This window comes from Pterocles gutturalis, unplaced genomic scaffold, assembly GCF_000699245.1.
Source record: "Pterocles gutturalis isolate BGI_N339 unplaced genomic scaffold, ASM69924v1 scaffold17211, whole genome shotgun sequence".
NCBI lineage: Eukaryota > Metazoa > Chordata > Aves > Pterocliformes > Pteroclidae > Pterocles > Pterocles gutturalis.
In genome coordinates, this window is record NW_010100718.1 from 39641 (window position 1) to 63903 (window position 24263).

Sequence of the window (24263 nt, forward strand, 5' to 3'; positions counted from 1 at the left end):
GGAACGGCTGATGCTTATTGATTTTTTTTTTTTTTTCTGTTCATGCAAGGAAACAATCCAACCTGGAGTGAGGATCCTTGCCATCACATCAATAAAGAACATTATTTTTGGCTGGGGGGAAGGCTCTCCAGAGACCAGGGCTCAGCCTGGGCTTGTCATTGGTAGTTTTACTCCTGGTACAAACACTTTAAAATGCCAATAGTTATTCTTCTATCTCCTTTTCTTTTGTGGTTTCAACCATCTGGCTTGTCAATTGTTTCAAGAAGAGCTAATTAAAGACAGAAACTGAGCCAATGAGGCACCTTCATTGCATAGCAAATTCACTGCTTGGAAATATTAAATGGAATAAAGATGACAAGCAAATACGGTGACACATCGTATTCCCAAGCTCCCTGAAAGCGCACTGCTCTTCAGGGAGCAATCTGAGCTGCAGATACTGGGAATGGGTTAGCCTTCTAAGATACAGATCAGGGTTGGCTTGAAAAAACATCCACAAATTCGAGTCCTTCCTGATTCTCCAGCCTAATACCAACCGCAGCAAACTGAAAAATTCCTGGTCCAGCTTTGTTTTCTTGTTTGATTACCATGTGTGCAAACATTCTGCATGCTCTTACCCTACTGCTTCAGCACTGTCAGTCTTGCAGTGCTGGGTCAATGAATAAATTAAGGAGCATGCTTCTTCTATGACAAACTGAAGCTTTTGAGCTTTTGCTGCTTTTTTGGCTGTGCCCAGTTCACATAATTGCCCAAAGCTGTGTGAATCCTGACTTTGTGCTGATTTGCCCATCCCTGAAAGAGAGATGGTTGCCTTGAGGGCCTGTTCTGATCCTTCACTCATGTCAATGACCCAGGAAAGGCTTCTTCTCATCTCTACAGGCTAGATTACCGTTATTGTTCATGATGGAAGTGGAAGACCATCAACTGGCCTCCTCTGGAGCCCTTCTGCCATGGGTCTGTTGCTCAGACCACAGCTGCAAAAGCAAACAGAGAGAGTCCAAGAAACACAAGAGAGAGGTATTCAACACCCGGTGATGCCTGTGGTTCTCCTGCTTTGACCTCCATACCAGAGAGATGACTGGCTGTTGTCTTCCCAAAAGTTACTGCAATTCTGCCAGGTATTTGCATACAGCCCCACAACAATTTTAAACAAGACATTAAAATGCAAAGGAGAAAAATAGAAAGGTTCCAGAACCAAGAACAAGGACAAAGCTGATTTTCAAATTGATTCAATAAATATAAACAAGGAGCAGCATGCTACAGTAAGCGATTTCTCTGCGCAGCCGAGATTAAATCAGTTAGGAGGGAAGGCGCACAAGCAGAGGTAGCAGTGTCTGTCAGGAAGGAAGCTGCCAGAGATGCTGATCATGAGTGAGAAGGGAAAATGCAGGTGATGCCAGGCACTAATTTACTGCCAGTTGCTGTTTCTGATTGCTTGCTTCCCTCCCACCCCCTTGGCCCGACCTTACAGAGCAGCAGCTGCCAGCAGCTGTGGGCAAAAGCACGAGCTTTAGACCTCCCCATCGCTGCACCATGCTTGCCTGTACCAGGGGAGACCTACAGCCCCAGGGGAAACAGTGGATTGGGTTGTCTCCATCGGTGAGGCTGGCATCCTGTGGCATATTTGGGTTTGTGTGGCATGCTAGCAACATGGTGCAGGGCACTTATGGGTTGGAGGGAGAAGAAAGGAGAGAGGAGACCACTGGCAGAGCAAGATCAAAACATGCACGTATTCACATTTCCACTGGCAAACGGTCATGCAAAAGGACAGACGGAAAAAGGAGCAGTCATGCCTGGGTGTTTTTCTCCAGCTAAGCATAGCAACCAGCCCCCCAAGCCCTTCCTCCCTCAACCCTCAAGAACCGCTCCAGTCGAGACCTGAGCTGGGGACCCCAGTAAGTAGCATCCAGCCTCCCGGAGTGCTGTGGGGCTGCATGTTACCCACTCCTGGCCCCGGGCACAGCTCTCTTGTGCAGCGTTTCTTCATTGCCCCCTCCTTCTCGGCCTTGGCCACAGGGCTGACCTTCATCTCTTGGGCCTCCAGCACCTTCTTGCCATCCCAAGCCCAGCTGCGCTTCGTGAAATAGTTGACAGTGGCAAATTCAATCAGCGCAGAAAACACAAAGGCGTAACAGACGGCTATGAACCAGTCCATGGCCGTCGCGTACGCCACTTTAGGTAACGAGTTTCTTGCGCTGATGCTTAGTGTGGTCATGGTGAGGACGGTGGTGACACCTGTGGAAACACAGCAGGAGACAAGGATGGTATGAGACTATATGTTTGTACCCACCCAGTTTCTCCTCAAACTGCACAGTTGACCTTTCCATCATGTAAATTTAGGAGCCAGCCTTTAAGCCATGTGGCCCACATTCCCACTGTAATTAAGGAAGCCTTACCCAGCACAAGTCCATGGTGCAATTCATAGAATAACAAAACAATCCAGGTTGGAAGGGAAGTCAGCTTGTCCAACCCTTGCTCCAATCAGGGCCAACTTCAGGTTGCTCAGGCCTTCTCTGGTTCAGTTTTGAGTATTTCCAATTCATATAATCAATGTCAAATATCTGTATTAGGATCAGCTTAATCTTCCCCAAATTAATCTTCTCCATCGACTAGATCTCTGCTCACCATAAAAGAGTCCTAGCTCATAGGTAGGCACCTGCATTCAATTCCTCATCTGCAACTAGGGTAGGTTGTGTGATGCTAGACGCAGCTCCCTCATGTAGAATATGTCATGGAGAAGCCTCTGATTGCTTTTGCAATAAAATAAAAATAATAAAGTATCAGTAAAAAGGACAGCTAGATGGTTGGGAACTTCATTGAGTACCAGAAACTGGCTACTCATCCCATGTGGTTCTCTCAACATTTTGGAAGTAGTATCTTGTGACCTGCATGGCTGGACACCTGGGATCCTGGGTCCTCCTGGCATGGCCAGGCACCTGTCAGTGGCCCAGGCTACTAGAATGAGTGTCACTATGATTTATCTTAAAAAAATGATCTCTTGCAAAGTGCCTTTTAAAGCTTTTTTCATTAAAGCAAGCAACCATTTCTATCCATTTTCGCCCAATAATGTGCTTTTCAATTAAAAATGCATTAAAAACATTATAAATATATTGACTAATTTTCACCTCCCTTAAGCCATACTCCTGGTAATTGAAGAGTTTCAATAATATTGTTGACAATACTTTCTGATGGGCAAAAAAAAGGAATAAACAATTGGAGTTCTCATTATTCTCTTAATTGGAAAGCAAGACAATTTGGGAAAAAGGACATTTTTCACAAAGGTAGGTCTTAATTTTTCAGTCAGCTCTTTCCTGCTCAATCTGAGCTGCTACTTGAGAACACTTGCCTAATTGCAAATCTCAGGGTAACATAGGAGGGAATTAAATGCCCTCGGAGAAGGGCTCGTCCCTGGTGTCAGGAGTGCAGAGACACGCAAGAACCGGTGCAGATACAAAAGGCCACCTGGGGCCTGGACAGACATGGGCTCTGGGTATGCACTCTGTGGAGTTTAGTTGCAAATGATTCATAGACAGAAGAGTGAGGAAAGTTCATCGATGACTCTATGTATGTCTGAGTTGGTCCTGTTTTCCATGTGATTTCTGCCTGAGCTCCCCCTTTTCCACTCTGCTGGATGAAAACACCAAAAAGCGAGCGCTAAGGGGCCGTATCCCCTTTTCTTCACTGTTATGTTATCACTGTTCACCAACAGCTCTTGCAGTTGCAAACCAGTTTGGTCTTACCAACCGCCCAGATCCCAGCAGCTGCATTCCACCCTGGGGATCACTGTAGGATTTGCATCACTGGGGAAGGGTAGGCAACCTGGGGCTAATGGGGAAAAGGTGGGGTCAACTGTAAATTTTAAAGCTTGTTCATGACCTAAATTTCAAAAGCCCCAGAGAACACAAAACACATTCAGGAGGGTGCAGAACCACCTGTGACCCTCCCTGTGTCCCATTCCGGTCTGCAGGAACAAGGTCCAGTCTTCAGAGAAGGTCTGGATTTGTGGGATTATTTCTATCATGACTCTTGCTACACAGAAAATGCTTCATCATCTTTGAAACCACACCACTTTCTGTCTTATTCAAAAACATGAGCAGGTGGTACCATATATCCTCTCTCTGCTTGGTGACTTTTGTCCAATATACTGTCAGTTAAGGAGTATCTGCTGGGCACTGTTATTTCCACAAAATACAATCCTGCAGCATCACACCTGGTCTGTCAGCGTGTGTGTGTAGATCCTGAACTAAAGGTCTTGGCAGGAAAGCACAAAGCAATTCTGTTATTAAATGTTTGTAAAAGCTATTAATATATGGGCAATGCTGGCCTGACACTTTTCCTCAGAGAGAGGATCTGAAACCAGCTGAAGAAAATAATAATATATTTACCACGCAATTATACTGCCTCAGCCCAGGAATGTGCTATGTGGAGCTCTGACCAGGGGCACATTAGCAATTTCAAAGCTAGAGGTTTAAATGCCTCCCCATGTACCTATCCTCTCCTCAACTCAAAAGCCAACATAGATAAGCAGACACAGCCAAATGCATAAAATTAGATGATCAGTACCTTGATTACTGTTAATATTTATGGCTTGGCTTGTAGCAGAAACATGGACAGAAGTATTTTTGCGGTGATTCAGTGGAAGCAGGGGTACTGAGAAGACACCGAGAGCTATTCTGGGAAATGGCCAGCTGCTTCCCTGATGCTGGTCAAGGCCTGGAGAAGACCGGCTCTGGTGCTCAGTCTATTTCCCACCATTTGTGATGCCTTTCTGCCCCCACCTGAGAGGATGCCCCCATGCTCCCAGACTCACCAAAAACCGTTCGGGCAGGAACGGACTCCCTGTTAAGCCAGAAGGAGACCTGGGACAGGATGACCGTCATAATGCAAGGCAGGTAGGTCTGGATCACAAAGTACCCAATTTTCCTCTTGAGGTGGAAGTGTGTGGTCATGACGACATACTCCCCTGCAGAGACAGCCGGTTAGAGATGCTGAGCCACTGCTGCTTTCCACGATGGGGCCAGCTCACCACCAATCCACCTCTACAGCACTGAAGATCTGTCCTAACAAACTTTCAAGTTCTTAGATATTGCAGCATGTGTGTTGTATTGTCACTGGCTGGCATGTCCTGCAGGCCACCCTAACAGCCGTGTGCAGGAGGGATGCATGCTGCAGCACGCTGTCAGCACAGACTTTGCATGTCCCGCACACGCACACACAGCTGCTGTGCCACACCAGGTGAGTGCTCCAGTGTGGCTTGGGTGACTTCCACGTAGCATTTGTCCTCTCAAAACACTTCTCTGGAGACTTCTTTAATTCACTACAAAATGGCTGCGGGACAAAGGCAAATCAGTGCCAATAAACCACCGGGCAATAGGCTTTCCCTGTTTCACCCCAGGAACAAGATGCCTCTGAGGGTCTCTCCTGACCCATGTCCTATCTCGTTCCTGCTCCAGCCCAGGGAGGCACGTGGTGGGTAAGATCCCTAGAGAGACCCTAACAGTGCTTCAGTAGCATTTCAGGACAAAAGATTTTATTTTCTCTGACAATCCTGAAAATATTCCACCTTTCCTCACCACAACCATTTAAAAAATCAGGTCAAGTTCTGTCATTAAAGGTCTGGGCTGTAAACCAAAAAACCAGCTGTCCCTATTTTCCCTCAATGCCCTATTCCTCCACTCAGAGCTCGGGATATTTTGTTGGATTATTGTGCCTTTTTGTTGTGAGCACGGCTCTGCTAAGTCATTACACAAAGGAGCCTTTAGCAGCTTTCTTGCCGCTTCATGTTATTCATCTGTACATTTTACTACAACTTAAGTAGAGAGATGGGCCAGATATTATGACATTTAGTTCCCTGGACTCCCCACATTTCCCCAAGGGAGGTGATATGAGTTGTTACAGACAGATACTATTAAAATCAAGTGCACCAGAGAGGAAATATCCCCAAATGAGAGAACTACTAGTGCATACAGAAGGAAAAAAAAGAAAAAGAAAAAAAAAAGAAAGATGAGAGACACACATGAGATAACAGAAGCTATCAGTACCTGGATTCAGAGGGGAAGGGAGGAGCAGCAGATGGGAGAGAAAGATGATTAATATTGGTCATTAATCAGAAGAAACATTTGTTTGGGATAATCTTCTATTAGCGATAATAATATTTGTGTAAGCAGATGCAGTGAAAAATCACACTGAACATTATGTTGTGTTTCCCTCCCCTGCCCACAATGCTCTCCTGAGGCACTGGAAAGGGATCCAAGACAAATGAACCCACAATACCGAGAACAAGCTGGGCAAGGTGGGGCAAATTTTCTACACAACAGATCACTTCTAGATGCTTGCAATCAGTTTTCTAGAGGGAATGGGCGATAAGGCTCTTTCAGTGGAAACCACTAAAAGCTAAACCCTTTGCTCGGTGAGTGCTCCAGATGTCCCCAGCCATATTATCCAACAGCATGTGGCTTTGGAAGTACGGTGGTGCTCACAGCCCACAGGTACTGCCTCTATAATTACGCCAAATTGTGGCATTCAAAGCCCATGGGTCCATCTCATCTGACAGCATGTGCAGCCCATGCATCACATCATGCTCCCACAAGTACCTGTGCTGGATCGAACCATCTCTGTCCCAACAACATGGCCCAGCAGGTCATATTGGTTCAGGCGAGATCCACCCTTGGCTACTTCCACTGACTTATCCTTCCCCAGTGTCCAGGTGTAGATTACCTCTGTCTTTGTGTAGGCATCTGTGGAGGAGAAAGAAGAATGAGATTTGTGCTTCTGCCCAACCTAAAATATACCGAAATTATCCTGTAGCCAAATGAATCCCTGCTGTGCATTCCTCAGAGCCACGTGGCTAAGCAGAGCCAAGCATGGCCAGAGACCAAGGCAGTGCAGCAACTGTTAAACCAAATGAACAGAAGGGAGCTGGAGTTTTTGGAAGGGAGCTGGAAGAGGGGGCAGAGCACTGTCATTGAGAGACACACTGTCCCCTTGACGTGCTGACCCTGCAAGGGCTGTCTCCAAGCAGAGACAAGATCGGAAGGCATCTAGACCAGTAGGCTGCTGGGGCAGCAGGAGGGCCACAGCCCTGCCGTGCCAGGGACCTGGAGAGCCATGCTGGCAGCAGCTGGCGAGAAAGGCTAAATGCAAATGGAGTTGAATTTTAGGTTAAGGAGAAAACGTTAAAAATCTTTACCCTCACTCAGAAGCAACCCTGTCCAAGCCCCTCAGCTTTGGAGGTGGTCTGCCTTCCACCATGATGCTCTTTTCCCTGCATGACCCTGTGTGTGCCAGCCTCCAGGCCAATCCACCAGGTAGCAAGGGAGGGCAGTGCACAAACGCCTGCTCGCACATCGCAACAGAAACAGCAGGCAAGTGCCACTGGAGTGCTGTGCGCATGGTGCCAGGCTCAGGGCCAGGGCATCCCTCCAGGATCCCTGCCCAACTCCCCATATGTGAACACCACAGTCACCATCAGCTTCACAAGGCTTTGTGACCAAATCCCTGCTTGTCCTCGTAGCTGCTCCCTTTCCCAGCAGTGCTCGCATGCTCTGATTTTGCCATTCCTATGGTATCCAGAAACTGAGTCTCTCCAGACTCTACCAGGAGCAGCTTCTCCCCATAATGCTCAAGCTTCCTGTCCATACCCACTCTGCACCAGTTTTTTAGGCATAAACAAAGTTATCTAAAACATGAAGTTTTTTCTTCATTTTTACCACCAGCTTCTCCTATTAAGACATTCAGGAATTCTCTGTCTGGGGTCAGGTCAAGCAATGGGTCAGGTCTCCTACAGAAATGTCTCAGCTTCTGCTTTGTGGAAGATTGTGTACTGAGACAACCAGATCTCTCTGAACTTTTTAAAACTGTTATCCTTGCACTGTAGGTTTTGGCAAACCTGCTAAATGCTAAGCAGGCACTGTGCAAATTGGGGGGAGTGGTTTGGGTGATCAGCCAGTGTTTCTCAGCATGCCAGCGTGCTGCCTAAGCACTTCTGATGCAGGCTGGCTCTGCTCATCCAATGTGCAACACTGCTTTTCCAACCCCTCCTTCCAGCTCTCAGCATGCTTCTGGAGACTTCCATCCTTTTGTACAGCTCTGCCAATGCTCTTTTGTCTTGATGGGCAGCGCCTTCTGCTCTAGCAGTCATGGTTCACCCATTGCCACTCTCAGTCTACAAAGGAAACTTACCCACAGTTTCATTGCCATCATCCCTGAAAACGCAGTTGCCTACACATCTGGTTGTCTGGGACAGAAGTGTATCTGGTGTTCTGTAGGCATGGCATGGCTGCTTGGAACATATGTCATGTCATGAAGCTGTTTTGATTCTGCTCAATGCCTCGCTTGCAATGCAGTCCAGTCCAATCCAAACACAGACAGCTCTTTGACATTTAGTGGAGCTGGTAACTGCAGCAACACCTTCTGCTAGCCTAGACTCAAACAGCTACTGTACAAATGTCCTATGACTGGCTTAGAAACAGTTGCTCTCTGCTGCGTACATACATTTCTAGGGAGCATGGTGATAGGTAAAGCCATCACCTTCACTGCATTTGGTCTAAGGAATGATTCAGGTGGGCAGCTGAAGCTGTCTGAAATTCCTGATGCCCTTACTTCTCCTGCAAGTTCTTTGCCTTCTCTCTTTGGGTGGATGCCGTGGTGGCACAGGGACAGGAGGCCACTGATGAGCCATTCACATTGTGGGGACCACTGGAAGGTGGTCACTGAGGCAAATTCGGCTATCCTTTGAATAGCATGTGTCTGGCCCTGGCATTGTCCTTCCACTTACAAATCTGACCCACTCTAAGCTTCTTGCAAATGAGCAGCTTCCAGCTGTCGACGGCTTTTTGGTGCAAACACAAGTTTAATCCTACTCCATCACAGGAGAGGTGAGCTCAGAGGCTGTGCGGATGGGTGCTTTAGAAAGAGCCGCACTAACGTTAATCAGGGGCAGCTCAGAGAGCTGCTTGTGTCAAAACTCTCATCATTCAGAGGCCAAATCAGTAAAAATACCCAGAAGAACCCCAAAGGGTGTTCCAGTAGAAATATGTGCATTAATCTCTTTTCCTCACCGAGAAACATTATAAGCAATTAGATGTGGAGTAATCTGCCTTCCTGCAAGTCTTGCAATAATCCCAGAGTTTAGGCCTGAGGTATGAGATTTCATATCCCTCCTCACAAGGTCAATTAACATTAATAATTCATCCTTCTCTAAGGCTTGCTATTTTACTGGCCTTAGTGATGTCTTGTGGCAATGAGTTCTATATTTAATTAGGTGCTGCCTAAGAAATAACTTTACTTTAGTAGTTTTGAATAATCCAGTTTCATGGATGCACTTTGTCATGAGGCAGTGGAGCAGATGCACATGATAAACGTGATTTTTTCTGGAGTTACTCAAACTTTTCAACTTTCTCCTTAGTTAACTCCCAAATGGCTGTAGAAAGGAAGTATCAGTTTAGAAAGGTTGTGATTTCTCTGTTTTCTTAGAGTCCAAAAGGGAGATTACTGGTGGGGGCTCATTCTTTAGTCGGGAGGTGGGTAACGCTTCCATCTAACACAAACACAGAGAGTGGTGCTTAGTTTGTTGGACCTGGAGGAGACTCCAAGCAGAGTGGGACTAGGAAATTGATTTCCACATTATAGTGAACCAGTGGCTTGGAATTTGGTTCCCACTCACTTTAGGAACAAAACCAAAATAAATTCAACTTGCATAGGGGAGAGAAAAGGGAACTTGTTCCTAGGCAGGGTATGGGAAACCCAGGCAGATGAGCAGCTGCAAGCCTGGGAGGCTGGAAGAAGCTTTCAACTCACCTGCAGACTGCAAATCTTTCCTAAACCAGGACCCTTGGTTGTTGGGACTGAGATTCCCAGAGTTTCCAAGCCTTTTACTTCAGAGCAGCCTGCCTGACAGACTGAAGAGGAGCAAGGGGTTTGCAAGCTCCACTGGACTATGGAGCCAGAGCAACCAGAGTTTTCAGGCTCTCCTCAGACTGGCAGGAGTGAAGTAGGGAAGCAGGACAGGACACCTACCAGCGGACACCACTGCTGTCTTCCCAAATCTGCCCCCCAGGATCACCTTGTGATGAAGGAAAAGCATCTGTGAGTTTTCCACCAATGCTGACCCTGCTGAGGCAGCACTGACGAGGCAGCACGGCTGAGGCAACACTGCCCGCTTCCCTCTTTCCAAATAAACTTCAGCAAAACCATAGATGTCTAGCCCATCCTGTGAGCCTGAATTGACCACTGATTTGCTTGCTGCCCATTTCTGACAATGGTAGGAATTGCATGCATGAGATACCAGAAACAAATTTTTGGTCACATTATCATTAGTAATAATTAATAACACTGTACCAAATGCTGGAAAACACTAGCCACCCTAAGGACTGTTCTTTAGCTCCATACCCAGCTCCTTGCAGAGGCTGATAAGGGTACTTACAGCTCCCAAATTTCAGCGGGCAAGCATGCACATCCATTGGGAAGTCCTCCAGGTGCATGGGGCACTCGGCATGAATGGTTAGCCTACAAGACAAAACACAGGGCACGATCAGAACCACACGGCTGCGGAGACTGCCGCATCTCTGCCCTGTGTCCATCAAAGGTGACCAAGGCCTCAATGCAGTCACTAACCTCTGGATCTCTGGGCAGAGAGACCGTCAGCTGTGGAGGGAAGAGTAGGCACACGGATCTGGCCACCGTTCCTGTTGTATAAACTCAACTCTATTGACTGAGTTCATCTTTACTCACTCCGTGCAATCAGAAAATCTGCCAAAGCCCAGGACTTCTGTTTGCCTATGCACTGTGCACAAAGAGCTCTTCAATACCTGGGGGCCAGGGAACATCTCATGGCCCATGCTGGAGAGCAGAGGGAAGGGGCTTCCAGGGAACATGGCCTGTTCTTCCCCATGGTCTGGAAGGAGCTGAGGGCTGGCAGATTGTTCAGTCAGAAAGCCACAGCACTGCAGGGCTTGCTGAACAAAATAATCAGAGCCATGAAGTCGCAGGTGTTGCACCAGGGTCCAACACAGCCCTGTGCACGTGGAGCACCTCACCCTGCCTCCCCCAGCTCTTCCCTTGCTGGTGGCACTGCAGAGGATGCTATGGGCAGATGCAGAACTGCATGTCCTGGGGCTGTTTGGCGGGGTGTAGGACGACTTGTGCACTTTATGCATCCACCAAATCCCAGTAGGATACCTCATCAGGAAGTGGTTTTGTGGGGGAAGCACAACCATAAAAGCAGTGTGCTGCAGAACATGGGGCCAGGCATAACAGGATCCATGATAAAAGGCTCTAAAAAGGTAGCCCTAAGCTTGTGTTCCTTCCTGAAGTACCGCAAAGCCTGCAGCCTGGGGTGGGGCAGGGAGCCAGGACAGACAGGTTCCCAGGACACGTCTAATACAATCTTCTGGGAAGGAACCATTTGTAGAAAAAAGAACCCACTTCTGATCGCTTGGCAAAATAACAGACTGTGACAGGAGCAACAGGCATATGCAAAGGTCAGGTGCATGAACCTAAGGCTGAAGGTGGCTTGTGGAAAACTCAGGTCAAGAAGCAGAGTGGAAAGCTTTTATTGAGATATTTTCCTTCAGCTGGAAAAACATTCAGGTAAGTTATTCTTCATAGAAAATACTGAGGCTTAGTCAAATGCAAAACAAACTGAAAAAAAAAAAAAGGGTTCAGATTTTGTTTGCTTAAAGCAAAGAAGAAAAAAAGGAACAGAAAGAAAAGAAAAATAAAGGTTCTTTCTTTCAGGTGGACAAACCTTAAAAGATTCTGAAAAAAAAAAACAACGGAGGACTGCTTTTTAAACTTGGCATAAAAAATTTTGATGAACAAAATCAAGCACTTCACAAATCCCTGTCAAAACCCCTGTGGGGAAACAAAGAAGAAACACCGTGGCTTGGAGGTGGCAGGGGATCTCCGAGGCTGCAGCAACGGTGGCTGCAGGCAGCAGATGGTGCTGTGACAGGTGGACACCAGCGAAACCAGGGACGGAGCAGCAGCAAATTCCTGCACAGCTGCTCTGTGTCGGCTGCGAGAGCAGCCCAGGCTGCACCGGAAACTCCACCGGCTGTGAATCTTGCTCTGCCAGGTGAGGAAAAGAACCTCGCGATTTCAGACCCACGTCCAGCCTCATCTGCTTCTTTTAGAGAGTCTAGGAGAGCTGGCATCCCCTCAAGAGACAGGCAGAGGTATTAAATCAAGAGGTGAAGGAGCAGAGCTGGAAGCTGCCCTAACTTCGGTGGGGCAGGGTTGGGTGGCCAAAACCCTCCTGTGTGACTCAGAGCCCCAGCAGCACCGATGGCAGGGGTTTAAATCCCGGTAAACCCAGCCTTTGGGAATGCCTGGGAGGTGTGGTACGTGGCCCCTTCGCAGTGGTCACTGGGGTCACAGTGCTGCAGAGCAGACCACACTGCTGGGGAGGCTGCACCTTACTCTTGTAGGAGCTGGCAAAGGAAAGCGGTGAATATTCTGCAGACCTTCACAGTGTTTCAGTAGTATGTCCCTGATCCTTAATGTAACAACAGCACATACTCATTTCTGCTGTTTTTCAGTGCCAGGTACCACTCACTGTCCTGTCTCCACCGGGCACATCTGCCCCACTGTGCCCCAGGAGCTACCCCACAGCGGGGAAAAAAACCCATAAAAGCAACTCCCACAATCAGGACAAGTTCAGTCCTGATAAGCAGCTCTTAGATATTCATCATCAGCAGGACATGGTCCCCATACGCCCCATGGGGACTACTCGCACCGAAGCCCTGAGGGGCTGGCTGTTGAGTTGCCAGTCACTGTTGGGTCCCAGCTGCTCACAGCCCCACTGTGGCTGATGCAACGCTCCATCCTCTGGCCAGGATAATCACAGCACTTTTGTTGGGTCTATGCAGGCTGACTCTACCTTTGGTAGAGGAGACCAGTAAATACTTACAGAGAAGTATGAAATCTGGGTGAATTTAGAGGAAACCACACCTTGCTGTCATCTCCCAGCAGCTGGTAGCTTACAGCTTCCATGATCCAGAGGCTGCATCCCGGCAACTCAGTGCACCAGAGACCAGGGACCTTTTCTACTCTAAGTCTGCCAACCCTTTCTGAAGCCATGTTACATGGATAGTGACCACAATGTCCTCTAGTAATCATTCTACTGACAAAGAGGTGATGATGACTGTTCTGCTTGCATTACGTCTGGCCCCAGCTTGGCTTCCTCAGCTAATCCAAGAACAACTGTGTGGCCAATGTAACTTCCTTGGAAACAAATCACTCTTTCTGACTTCCTGATCTTTTCTTCACCTCTGGACTGAACGTATGTGTTTTACACGAGAGAGGAGAAGACCTGACCTTTAGGACTTCAGCTGAGACTCACTGGTCAGTGGAAAGACTGACAGTGATTTTGACAAGCCCACAACCACATCGTTAGAATTATTTTCTTCTGGACACTAAAAGGCCACCACAAACGAATTGCTCATTAGCTCCGATGCCTCTCTTTAATAAGCTGGACGAAGATTAGGATTCAAGAAATAGGTATGAAATCCTGGCAGCAAGGTGTGGACTTGACAGCCTTGCTCCCTCTATTCTGTTTCTTTTGTAATACTTTCTTCTGTCAGCTCGAAATTCACTTGGGGAGCTTCATGGTTGGCAAGCTTGCCAAGCATGTCCTCACAGATCTGACCACTCAATTCTTTCTGTGTCCTTTCCAACTGCAATGGAGTTTTTGCTTCTAATATGTCACTGTCACTTGTGTAAAGGAAATGTTGGTACATTCCCCTTTCTCCCTCAGCAAACCACATAAGACTTTTCCCTTCTACCTTCCTATTCCCTTGTTCGCTTCACTAATTACTTTATTATTTCAAAAGACTCTTAGCTGGGTGTTCCGAAAGGCAGCTTTTCCAAAGGACCTCTCCTCTGATCAGTGCTTTCCTTCTGACATACCCTGAACTCCCCCCTAAAAAACAGAAAGGCATTTTTCATCCACTGTAGTGTTTGCAAGTCTTGGCTGTGATCAACAGCCGCTATGAATAAGGCTGAACAACTCAAAGAACCACAGATTGTGGGCCCAGTGGTTGAGTGTCATTTAGAGCAGCCATAAGAGCCTCAGGGTGGCCCAGGATGGCAGCAGAGACCAGCTGGGCACAAAGTGGCCTTGGCCATACCCTTCTACCCTCTCCAGGCCATAGCCAACAAGACCAAGTGTTGTCAAGGGAAGGAGAAAACTTTATACGGATGCTAGATGACTCTGTAGGTGTGTGGGAATGCAGCAGTCCCATTTTAAATCTAAAGTGTGTTTTATTAGCTGAGCCAGTAAACAACAACACAATAAATTCATCAAAAAAACACTGAAAAAGCAACCTAATCTACCACTTCTCCACCTACAACTTAAGATGCTTTTAAGTCTTCTGAGATTAAATAAAAAAGAAAATCTCATATCACTCCAGTGGGATGAGTCTGGTTCAGCAGAAGTCAGCATGTTCATAGATGGCATGCGAAGGGAGTCAGCTTACCTGCCAAAGGTGGAAACAATAGAGGCATCCTCCGTCCCAGGTGTTCTCCCTTGCCTGAAACCTCTTAGCTTTGCCCCTGCACATGCTGGGGTGTGCTGGCTCCCCGAGATGCTCTCCCCACGACCAGAGTGCATGCACTGCTGCTTGCTCCTGAGCACCTCTCTGCCCCCTGCATCCCTCGGCCATCTTTCACCCCCCTCCTGCAGCCTCTCTTTCACACACTCATCTTTCAGAGCGCTAATTAGCAGCAATATTTAGGTGAGCTGTGGAATCAATCACCACTCAGGAGAGTGCCTGCATTCCCCTTCTGCTCCCTGCCCCACTGCCCTTCCCCGCCACCTCCTGCTGCTGGCAAAGGACTCCTCAGCACCATATGCTTTGCCTAATGAAACGTCAAAATGTCGGACTAAGAGGAATGTATCTCACTTCCCAGACAATTACCACTGCCTCTACAGGATTTGGGTAAAAGCCTGTTGCAGAAATTCTCATCTTTGCCCCTTAACCCTGTGCAAGGTTGCTTATGGCCAGCTAGCCAGAGACGTTTGCTTCATTGCTCCAATGCCCTCTTCAGCTCCAGACATCTGAGCCCTGACATGTCATTATAAAGCCTAAACAGCACGTGAAAAATAGCCAAGCTGACAGCAATCACATAATCCAGCTGTTGTATCCTCTGGCTCATCTGTCCCAGGCACTAGCAATAACTTACGTGGAACTGTCTTGAAATCAAACCCCAAACTCCTCATGTTTTCTCTTCACTTTGCCGGCACAATGGCACCAGAAGTGGAACATCCAGGAGAGAAACCATGTTTTTCTCTTTAAAGTCATGGGAAGTCCTTTGAACTGCTCAACACAATGGCAAGAAGCGTGAATCAGGCTAAACATACCTCTCCTAGGGCTGACAGTACAACAAACCACTTCAGCTTCGTTCTCATGGTTACCAGGAGCTTAGCGAAGCCTTTGATGTGTCATTAGAGCCCCTGTCCTTACCTGCATCGTGCTGCAGGATGAGCGAGAGTCTCAATCCAATTTCTAGGACGCAAATGTAATAATCCCTTGGTGTATGTGTGGTACAAAAACATGACAGCACCCCGCACAGCAAAACCGACTTTGTTTATGCCAGGGATATTGCTTGAATTTCGTCCTGATTTCTTCTCTAGGAGGTTCATTAATAACCACAGTCAGGCCAAATAGTGTTTACGGTTTAGGCTGTGCGAGAATCTAGGTTAGGTTTAATTGCTGAGGTTTGAGTCTGAAAGCCAAATTGCTTCTAGGATCCTTGTGATGGATCTGAAAGCACTGCATTCACTTTGCATCCTCCCCCAGCCCCTGGAAATTTCAGACCATGACGGCAGAAATGCAGCGAGATAAGGTGATCTCTGAAGATTTCTCCCTCCTGGGACAGCTTCCTCAGAAAGGTCTGCCCGCACAAACCAAGCCTGGAAAATAGATCATGTCTGCCTTTGGATCCACTCTGGAAAACGCAAGGCAGGGAAGAGCAGGCTGTGCAAATCTCATCTTGCCTATTTGTCTGCTTGTGTGTTTAGCAGTCTAGCTTTGGTCTGCTCAGGTCTGTTTCTGCTGTTGTCTAGGATCAGCCCTGATGTGGGATAGCTGCCAGTTGTACTGCCCAGAGGAGCTGGTGCTGGGATGTTCCAGCTGCTGCTCTTGCAGAAAGGAGAATGACGGTTGCACCTCCATTGTGTGGAAGCGTTGTGTGAGCTCCAGCCTACAGCTCTCACACGGTGCCTGGGGGTTAAAAAAAAAACAGGCAGTAAAGACAACCCAAAGCATTTGCTGGGAGAGATGCTGTGAAGCTCTGTGATTTCACAAAGCAGCCTGGGAAGCTCAAACTCCTGAGCATGCTGCAGCAGCTACAGGACTTATTATCTAGGGTTCAACAGCCCCAGTAGGACTGCACATGTCCTGGGGTGCCTTTGTACCCAGCCTTCTCTCCTGGTCTGCCTCTGCCTCACCCAGGGGCTCACCAATCCTCCTTCCCAAGTGCTCACGCACTGACACTAAGGGCTTCACATTGTCTTAGCCATACAGGTTCTCGAGGCAAAGTCTTTGGGCATGCAGCTCAATGCCTCAGCCTGGCAGTTAAAGAAAACATCCTTTAAGTGCATAATTTGAGCACATATTGTCTTGGAACCACTCTGACAATAACCACAAAGCCTCAACATGCCACTCTGACAGTCCCTGTGAAGAGCAGGAGAGCTCTTTAGAGCCTGGATGCAGAAAGTTGAATTCCACCAGCCCAACATTAAGGTTTCACTATTTTGATATGCTTCAAGGCCAGGAAGAACCAGAACATTATCTATGTGACCCACACAACTCAAGACAGAGAGTACATCCAGAGATTGCTGCAGCAGCTGAGTTTCTGTCTGTACCTTATGTAAATCCACGCACAATTCCCAGTTTGTTGCACTTGGGTCTGACGCCAGAGCTTTGAGGCCCTACATGGGCTTCTGTGAACTACTTGGATCTTGTAGGAGCTCCACAAACAAGACTGCAGAGGCAGGGCTACATAGTAAAACTGTGTTCCCCATGCCACCTAAGGTGGATGGGGTAGCAGGGAAGAGGCAGAGGGATCTGTAATCCTGTCCCTTCCTCAGCAGACAGGAGGAAGGGAATAGAGAAATGCAATTTTGTGCTGCAGTCACAAAGGCCATCTTGTCACTCAGGTGCCCAGGCCTGAGTCAGCGATCAGATGTTTGCACCGTGATGTTGCACTGATCCGCGAGGTTGTGCCGTGACTAAAGGAAATCTCTGGACGCTCAGCTACAGCTGGTGTGCGACTCCTTGAAGCTCAGGTCAGTGATAAAGAGGCTCTCTCCAGGAGCTATAAATATTGTCACACAGGTGTAATTTTGCTGGATGCATGTGTCAGAGTTGCTGTTCCACCAGAGCAACTTCATCTATAAATGTAAGCCTTGACTAAGAGAAGTTAGCTTTCACAGCAGGATAAATAGCAGGAGACATGCCTCTAATTGCACATCAGCAGAGCTGATCCCTCAAGGATATTGGCTGGTACAAGGTAAAGAAATAGGATATTTTTCAGGAGTCAAACTGCATGGCAATGTACCAGCCTAGACTGAGCCTTCAAGGGATCACATGGGCAGTCCTGCAAGTCCAGGGTAGATCTGGTGGAGGTCCAAACTCACTCCCTAGTCAGCAGGACAGAGTGTGTTTCTTTGGGATTTGCACTTTACTGGATGCCTGCTGCGTGGGGCTGAGACTGGCTTCATGGTCTTGTCCTTCCTTTGAGAAGGACACGTGTACATGCCCCTGGACATGGGGGAGAACAGTGAATGTGCCACTTCACCATAAAACATGAGTCTCCTTCCAGCCCTTTCCTGGGAGGAGAGAATTGAGGTGAGAGTGCCTGTAAGTGGCAGAGCCAGGTAGGACTTGGTCTCTGAGCCTTATGCACAGTCCTGGACCATGAAGTCTGTGCCCTTGCATCTTCCCTTCTGAGCCTCCTCAAAAGACCCTCTGTGGCCCTAAGCAGGCATTTCCTTCAGCAGCAGGGAGAAAGGCAATCATCAGATGCACCAGGACAGATATCTCATCCTGAATGTGAGTCTGTGCATAAGGCTCAGAGACCAAGAGACCCTCTGTGGGCTCAAAAGACCCTCTGTGGCCCTAAGCAGGCATTTCCTTCAGCAGCAGGGAGAAAGGCAATCATCAGATGCACCAGGACAGATATCTCATCCTGAATGTGCTGAACTGCAAACACAGAGGAGCCCTGCTTCGCCCCGACACACTGTCCTGTGCAGTGAGCAGTGCTTTCCAGATGGACACCTGGCCAGGTTTAACCACACCTCTAGCATCAGGCTGGTCCAGTACTGCCTGGAGCCCCACCAGGATAGCTTCACACACAGCACAGCAGAAATCTGTGCTGGGTAAGGAAAAGATCTCCAGGCACTACAGCTCCTGGTACTGTGCAATGTAACACGTGACAAAAAGCCTGATCCAACCCTCAACCTTTGGGTGTCTCCAAGTGGGCTCTTCACTTCTTACAAAGCCTTAGAGGTACATTTAAGGTGGGCAGGAGAAGACACAAAGGTCCAGTCTCTCCTTCACCCCCTCTTCTTTGGGAGACAGCTAAACTGAATGATGTGTTGAATATATTTAAAAAACCCCATTACTCCATCTTCTTCAAGAAGCTCATTCCCAAAATCCTCATGATGCTGCCACCCTGGCACCTGCGCAGCACTAAATGGAAAAGTAAATCCAATACCTTCTCAGTCACACAAAACTTGCTGAAGCTAATGGCTGTTTGCTGAATAAAGAAGAAGTGAAATGATATAAAAGCCCTGAAATTTGAGTCCTTTTTTTGCTGTCTTATGCCAGTAGCTCCTATAATATTTTACAGTCAGACGATACAAACGGAGGGAGTGTTAGTCATCCACATACAGGTCAGAGAGCCAGGAGCAGAACTGAGCCCTTAAGTCAAGCTGGGCTTCTCCCTTCATTTACCCCATCTGCCTCAGTAACGTGAGATCACTGATGTGTGGAGACCTAAACCCCCAAGGCACTGTCAGGATTAGCTCATATTTGAGAACTGCTGCACAAAAGCAGAGCATTGTTTATCAATGCAGGCTGTAAAACTTGCTGACACTATGTAGATTCACAGCCAGCTTAACTACAAAGAGATGAAATTCTGTCTGGTCCTCAAAAAACAGGAAAAAGTGTAGCAGCTCGGCTCACAGAATCCACAGTGAAGGCTGTTATTAGTTAGGATTGGCCTGAAGATGGAGGCAGAGAAAATAATTTTTGAAAACAGAGATATACACCTTTCCAAAACCAACTCAATAACTTTCTTGTGCATCTACAAATAGCTTGTTGTTTCATTTATAAGCTGGTAAATGTGCCATTTACCTCAGAAGGCGTATTAGTACAGGTGGCAAACATCACTTACGTGGGTGAAGAGCATACAAGCATACAGGAATATCTGAACAGTTCCATAAAAAATGTACAATTAACCCAAAGGCATTTCTCTTCATGGTCTCCACCCGTTGCAGCTTAACAATAAAAGTACATACCAGGGCTGTTCCTGAGAAATCCGGAGAAGATGACTGCCCAAGCATGGTTCCCCAACAGCAACTCATGTTTTAGAAGGAAGGCCCCAGCTGCTGGAGCTCACAGTGGGGTTGCACAGGCTGTATCACTGCCTGGGGTCTCATGCTGCAGGGCCACCTCATGTTCAGGGCTCCCACTGAGAGCTCAGCTGGGGACAACATGGGCTGGGTTAAACCGAGAACTTCCAATGGCCTCTCCAAACCTGGCACCTCCAAAGCACAGTTTTTAATAGGCTGGTGATTTTTCTTTTTCCTAGTGATGTGCATTGATTACACAGATTTGTATTTTTGATTCCATGAAGTAGGAAAAAACCCCCATTGTTCTCACAAGCAAACTTAGTTCAAACGCCTCCGGTGTAACATGCTTAACAAAATTAGATTTGTTCTCAAGCAGCTGGAGAACAACACATTCTCACATACCAATGTTCCCCTACCAATACTGGAAACCTGACTTCATATCCCATGAGAGTTCAGAAACAAAAACAGGTCGGCTGGCACATCCACAAACTATAGATCCCAACACGTCTACCTCATCACATAAAAGAAAAAAGTAAACATGAATGATGAGAAAAAAAGCCACCTGTAAAATTGTGCTGTTACATAGGTAGGAAACAAGGATAGCAGGGAAAGCAGCAAGGTAAGGCTCAGGTGTGCTAACAGAGCCAGTGGACGTCTGCACAAACCCTGCTGTAATGTACCCTGAAGTCCCATCCTTGCCTGCATGTGTACAGCGACCTGGAATACCCTTGCCCAGGAGACACAAACTTACCTCATGGTGTACAGGAGGGTGCCATTGTCCACCAGGCGCAGCAGCTTGTTGGGTGTTGTCATGTTATGGGCAACAGATTTCTTCCCGTTGTGGAAGAAGGTATCAGGAGTCCAGATCTTACTGGCCAGAAGGTTGTTCAGGGGAAGTATTTTCATGGGACCATCAAACTTCAGCCTTTCATCTCTCCAGGATTGCCGGAAAAAGACATCAATAGTGTATTCCTTTGTGGAGAAAGGAGAGAAAAATAAGTCTTGTTTTACTCAGCTCTTCATTGCAAACAAGCCGCTTCAAGAAACGGTAAATATCTTCGGTCACTGAGCATACTGTGTTTCAGCAGACCTTGGTTGACATGAAGCGTCATGCAACAAGAAGTACAGATTAACAACGGTGGAGAAATCTGTGGAGGACAGAGGGCGTTTACCACATTTCATATAATGACTTACATATGATGGCAAAATTTGTGTTTCAGTGTCTCTGACTACTGCAGACAAACTGCAGCAGAGCCTACAGTGGCCAGTCCTGGGGTAGCCCTGCTGCACCACCACCTTTATGCAGATGTTTCAGGGGAGTGAACTATTGCGTGCAGCTGCACAGGAATTTACAAAGGCAAAAATAAAGTTCCTGGAGATGGAATTTGGCTAGGATACTGCTCATTATACCCCTGCTCATAACAAAAAATAAAGAAATAAAGTTTTATTACATTGTCTTAATGCTATTTTGTTCCCTAGGCCATTTCTAGAAAAGCATTAAATCAAGGACCTCAAAAACTTGCATTAGAAGATCCTGTGACTTTCTTTTTATTCTTTTTTCTGCTTTCTCCCCTTTTTTTCCTTTTTTTTTTTTTTTTTTCTTTTTTTTTCTTCATCTCTTTGAACTCCTGCAGCCAGGGACAGCTCCTGGCTCGGTGCATGCAGCCTCAGAAACTACGTGAGCAAGCAGCAAAGGTGTTACGGCTCCATGGTCATCCTGACGCACAATTAAATCAACCTGCCCAGTGCCTGGCATAAGAGACTGCTGTTCCCTCTGACCTGAGCCACTCCATGTCCTCTGAGGGTCCATGTCCCCTGAGAGAAAGTCTTCAGCCCGTCAGCATGAGCTGCACCACTGCTCACCTCTACAACACACACCTCCTCTTGCTAATGAAGGATCTCATTAGCTCACCAGGCTTTCAGAGAGAGATTGGGGCTTCAGAAAATCTGCCTGTCCCAGCTGTTCTTCCCCTGCCGTTGCAGATTCATAGTCTTTATACAGAGGTTCCTGGAGGCTGGAGGACCAACCAAACTTATCATTGTGAGTGATTTCTTTCCTGCAGCTCTTCTCAGCAGCATTTAAAAGCTGCTGCGCATCAGTTTCCTATAGGTCATAGAAACTCCTACAGGTTTTGCAGCAGATGGCAGCTGAATGAAAGCATCTTGGTAATGAAATTTCCCTGCTCCCTGGCCACAGAGCCACTCTTGCTCAAATGTGAAGTTTCTGAAGCCTGGCTGAGGGAAGGAAAGAGAAGATCCTACGCTCCCACAGGCTCTGCCCTGTACAAGATATTCTGCCCTTTCATGGAAGTGATCTTCACTTAGTGGTTTTAAGCACAGTAAAGGGATTAAACCAAAGGTAAGAGCCTGTGTGCAGTCCCAGGAGGCAGGTTTGGGAAAAGTCCATATCAGGAGAAGAGCTACCTTATTTTCAGAACTCCTTGTTCCTATTAAAAAAAACAAACAAAGAAGCAAAACTTTTATAACAACTTCCCAGGTCCCCCTTTTTTTCTTTTATGCTGAGGAATAATTCCCAAAGAAAAGAGAAATCATGTTCAGATTCTTCCCCTTTTCTATATGCCTTTCCATGAAGCATGATTCCCAAGTCACCCTTTCCAAGAAGCACACTTAGTTCTATGTTATGCTCTTCTCTGCCTTACAGAAGTGACCAAAACCATCATGACTGAGTCTGTCTCCAGAGTCCATCCACCAAAACATAAAACTGCCCTGAACTTTTTTTTTTTCACTCCTCAATTTCCTGGGGACTGCAGCAAAGCTGCAAGAGCTCACTACCGAAGATCCAGGCATATGTCAGGACCTATCAGACTCCACTTTCCAAACCAAACTGAAAGAGAGATTAGAAGTCTCTTGGAGTATCTCAGGGAAAAGGCCCACATGTCCTCCTCCATTCTTCGTAACCAGCTGCTCTCCTCCGCTCTCCACAGCAGCTTTACCTGCCTCTCCTCCATCATCATAATTACAGTCTCTGTCTCCATCAAGATGCACAGGAATGGCTTTCCATCGCAATGAGTAATGGCTGTGGGAGGGACGGGAGCGAGATCACCAGGCAGATGTGAGTGGGGAATGAGGGACTTCCCCACTCCCGAGATGAAAGGAACCACCGCAGAAGAGCAGCTCTCCCCACGCTTCCCGAGGAGACGGGGCTTCTCTCTCTCATTTCTGAGTGCGTTTAGCACCAGAACAGCATGCTAAAACACATTTGCTATGCATTTGTAAAATACATGGAACTAAAGCATGCGAAGGGGAAATAATTTATTATTCTTTAACTGTCTTCCTAATTTTAAATTCATTTTGTCAAATCACATTGCAGAGAATACCTTCCTCTTTTCAATACCTCATATTTCTTCTTCACAGTTCATTATACACGCTCCCTTAATCAAATATGCTCCACCTTGGAAGTAATTATCAGATACTCCCCAAGGGCTAAGATTGCTGAACATATCACGGGTCTCCACTGTGGTAGGAAAGCAAGTGAGATAGAGAGAGGACTCAGAAATTAATACTCTCAGCTACGCTGACATCCAGTTAACTTCTAACCGTGGAGCGAGTGGTTTTTCCAAAGCAACAGGGGGTTGTGTGATGAGGCTAGCACCTCAGTGAAACACAGAGATTTTACTCTTCCCCAACCTCTCTGCTTGCTTGTGCAGGACTGTTGGTGGGGCAGCTGAAGAGATCTTCATGGCCACGTGAGCGCAGCAAATGAAACCCTCCCAGGTCCAGAGGGGCTGTGAGAGCTGCAGGACATTGCTCCTGCCTGACCCAGCTGGTGAGCGCAATGCCTGCTCCCTCTCCCAAAGCGGGCTGCCTCCAGGGCCAGGACTGCCCACCACTGGCCTGGGCTGTGCCAGCACCAGGGCACCTCTGGGACTGGATGCGCAGGAGGGTCTCAGTCCTGAATGCGTGACCGTCCTCATGTGGTACCCTTGAAATGTTGAGCAATGATCAACAGACAACTCTTGTCTGTGTGCCTGGGTGTGTGTGGAATAAGAGCTGCACGAAACGCTGTTGAGAAAGCTCACTATTAATTATGCTCCATAGTCCTGTTTTAATTAGAAGACAAACTGTTGTGGGAATACAAGCCTAAATTCAGACCTCAGGCCTTTTCATTAATAATTTTCCCTGAATATGTCAAAATAATGCAATCAGTTCACTCTTTTTTCTCTTTTGCCTCCCTTCTAGTTCAAGCACTAAGGACACTTTGATGGTGAACCGTTCTCTTCTGGCACTGTCACCAAAACAGGCTAGATTCTGGCATCCTCCCCTCTTCCAAGAGAGCACCCTCCACACAGTCAGGTCAAGGAAACTTGGCTACAGTGAGGGTGTTTGTTAAGGCATGTAATGCGTGTAGACTGCCACGTACAGGTCTTGGCCGCGTGGGCAGACATCCCCATTTCTTTAGGTTGCACTTGCAGGAAAGAAAAGAACCCTAAAGCCTGCAGTGTGCTTGAGCAGTGCAAAGACACTGACCCTGCAAGGTTGCATTTGCCATTATCTATGGGCTTCTAAAAGCCCAAATGCTCCTGAGAAACAATCCCTGTCTGCCGCCGGCACTGAGCTCCCCCTGGCCTGCAAGAAGATGATGAGGTGCACTCGTGCCCAGGCAGGCAGCTGGGAGGCTTGCTTGTGTTCCTGTCAGTTAGGAAAATCCTGCTTTTGCCCAGATTGT

The 24263-nt window shown here is 47.3% G+C and overlaps 1 protein-coding gene across 1 annotated transcript in view; it reads right to left on the reverse strand.

Moving 5' to 3' along the window:
* GABRA3 (gamma-aminobutyric acid (GABA) A receptor, alpha 3) overlaps positions 1 to 24263 on the reverse strand; it is a 60003-nt gene that overhangs the window by 6372 nt on the left and 29368 nt on the right. Inside the window, exons 4-8 of the mRNA XM_010080929.1 lie at positions 20328 to 20548; positions 10421 to 10503; positions 6591 to 6734; positions 4808 to 4960; positions 2021 to 2232 (exon numbers count right to left, since the gene is read on the reverse strand). Of these exons, the coding sequence (XP_010079231.1) occupies positions 2021 to 2232; positions 4808 to 4960; positions 6591 to 6734; positions 10421 to 10503; positions 20328 to 20548 (813 nt within the window). The remainder of the gene's footprint in view (positions 1 to 2020; positions 2233 to 4807; positions 4961 to 6590; positions 6735 to 10420; positions 10504 to 20327; positions 20549 to 24263) is intronic.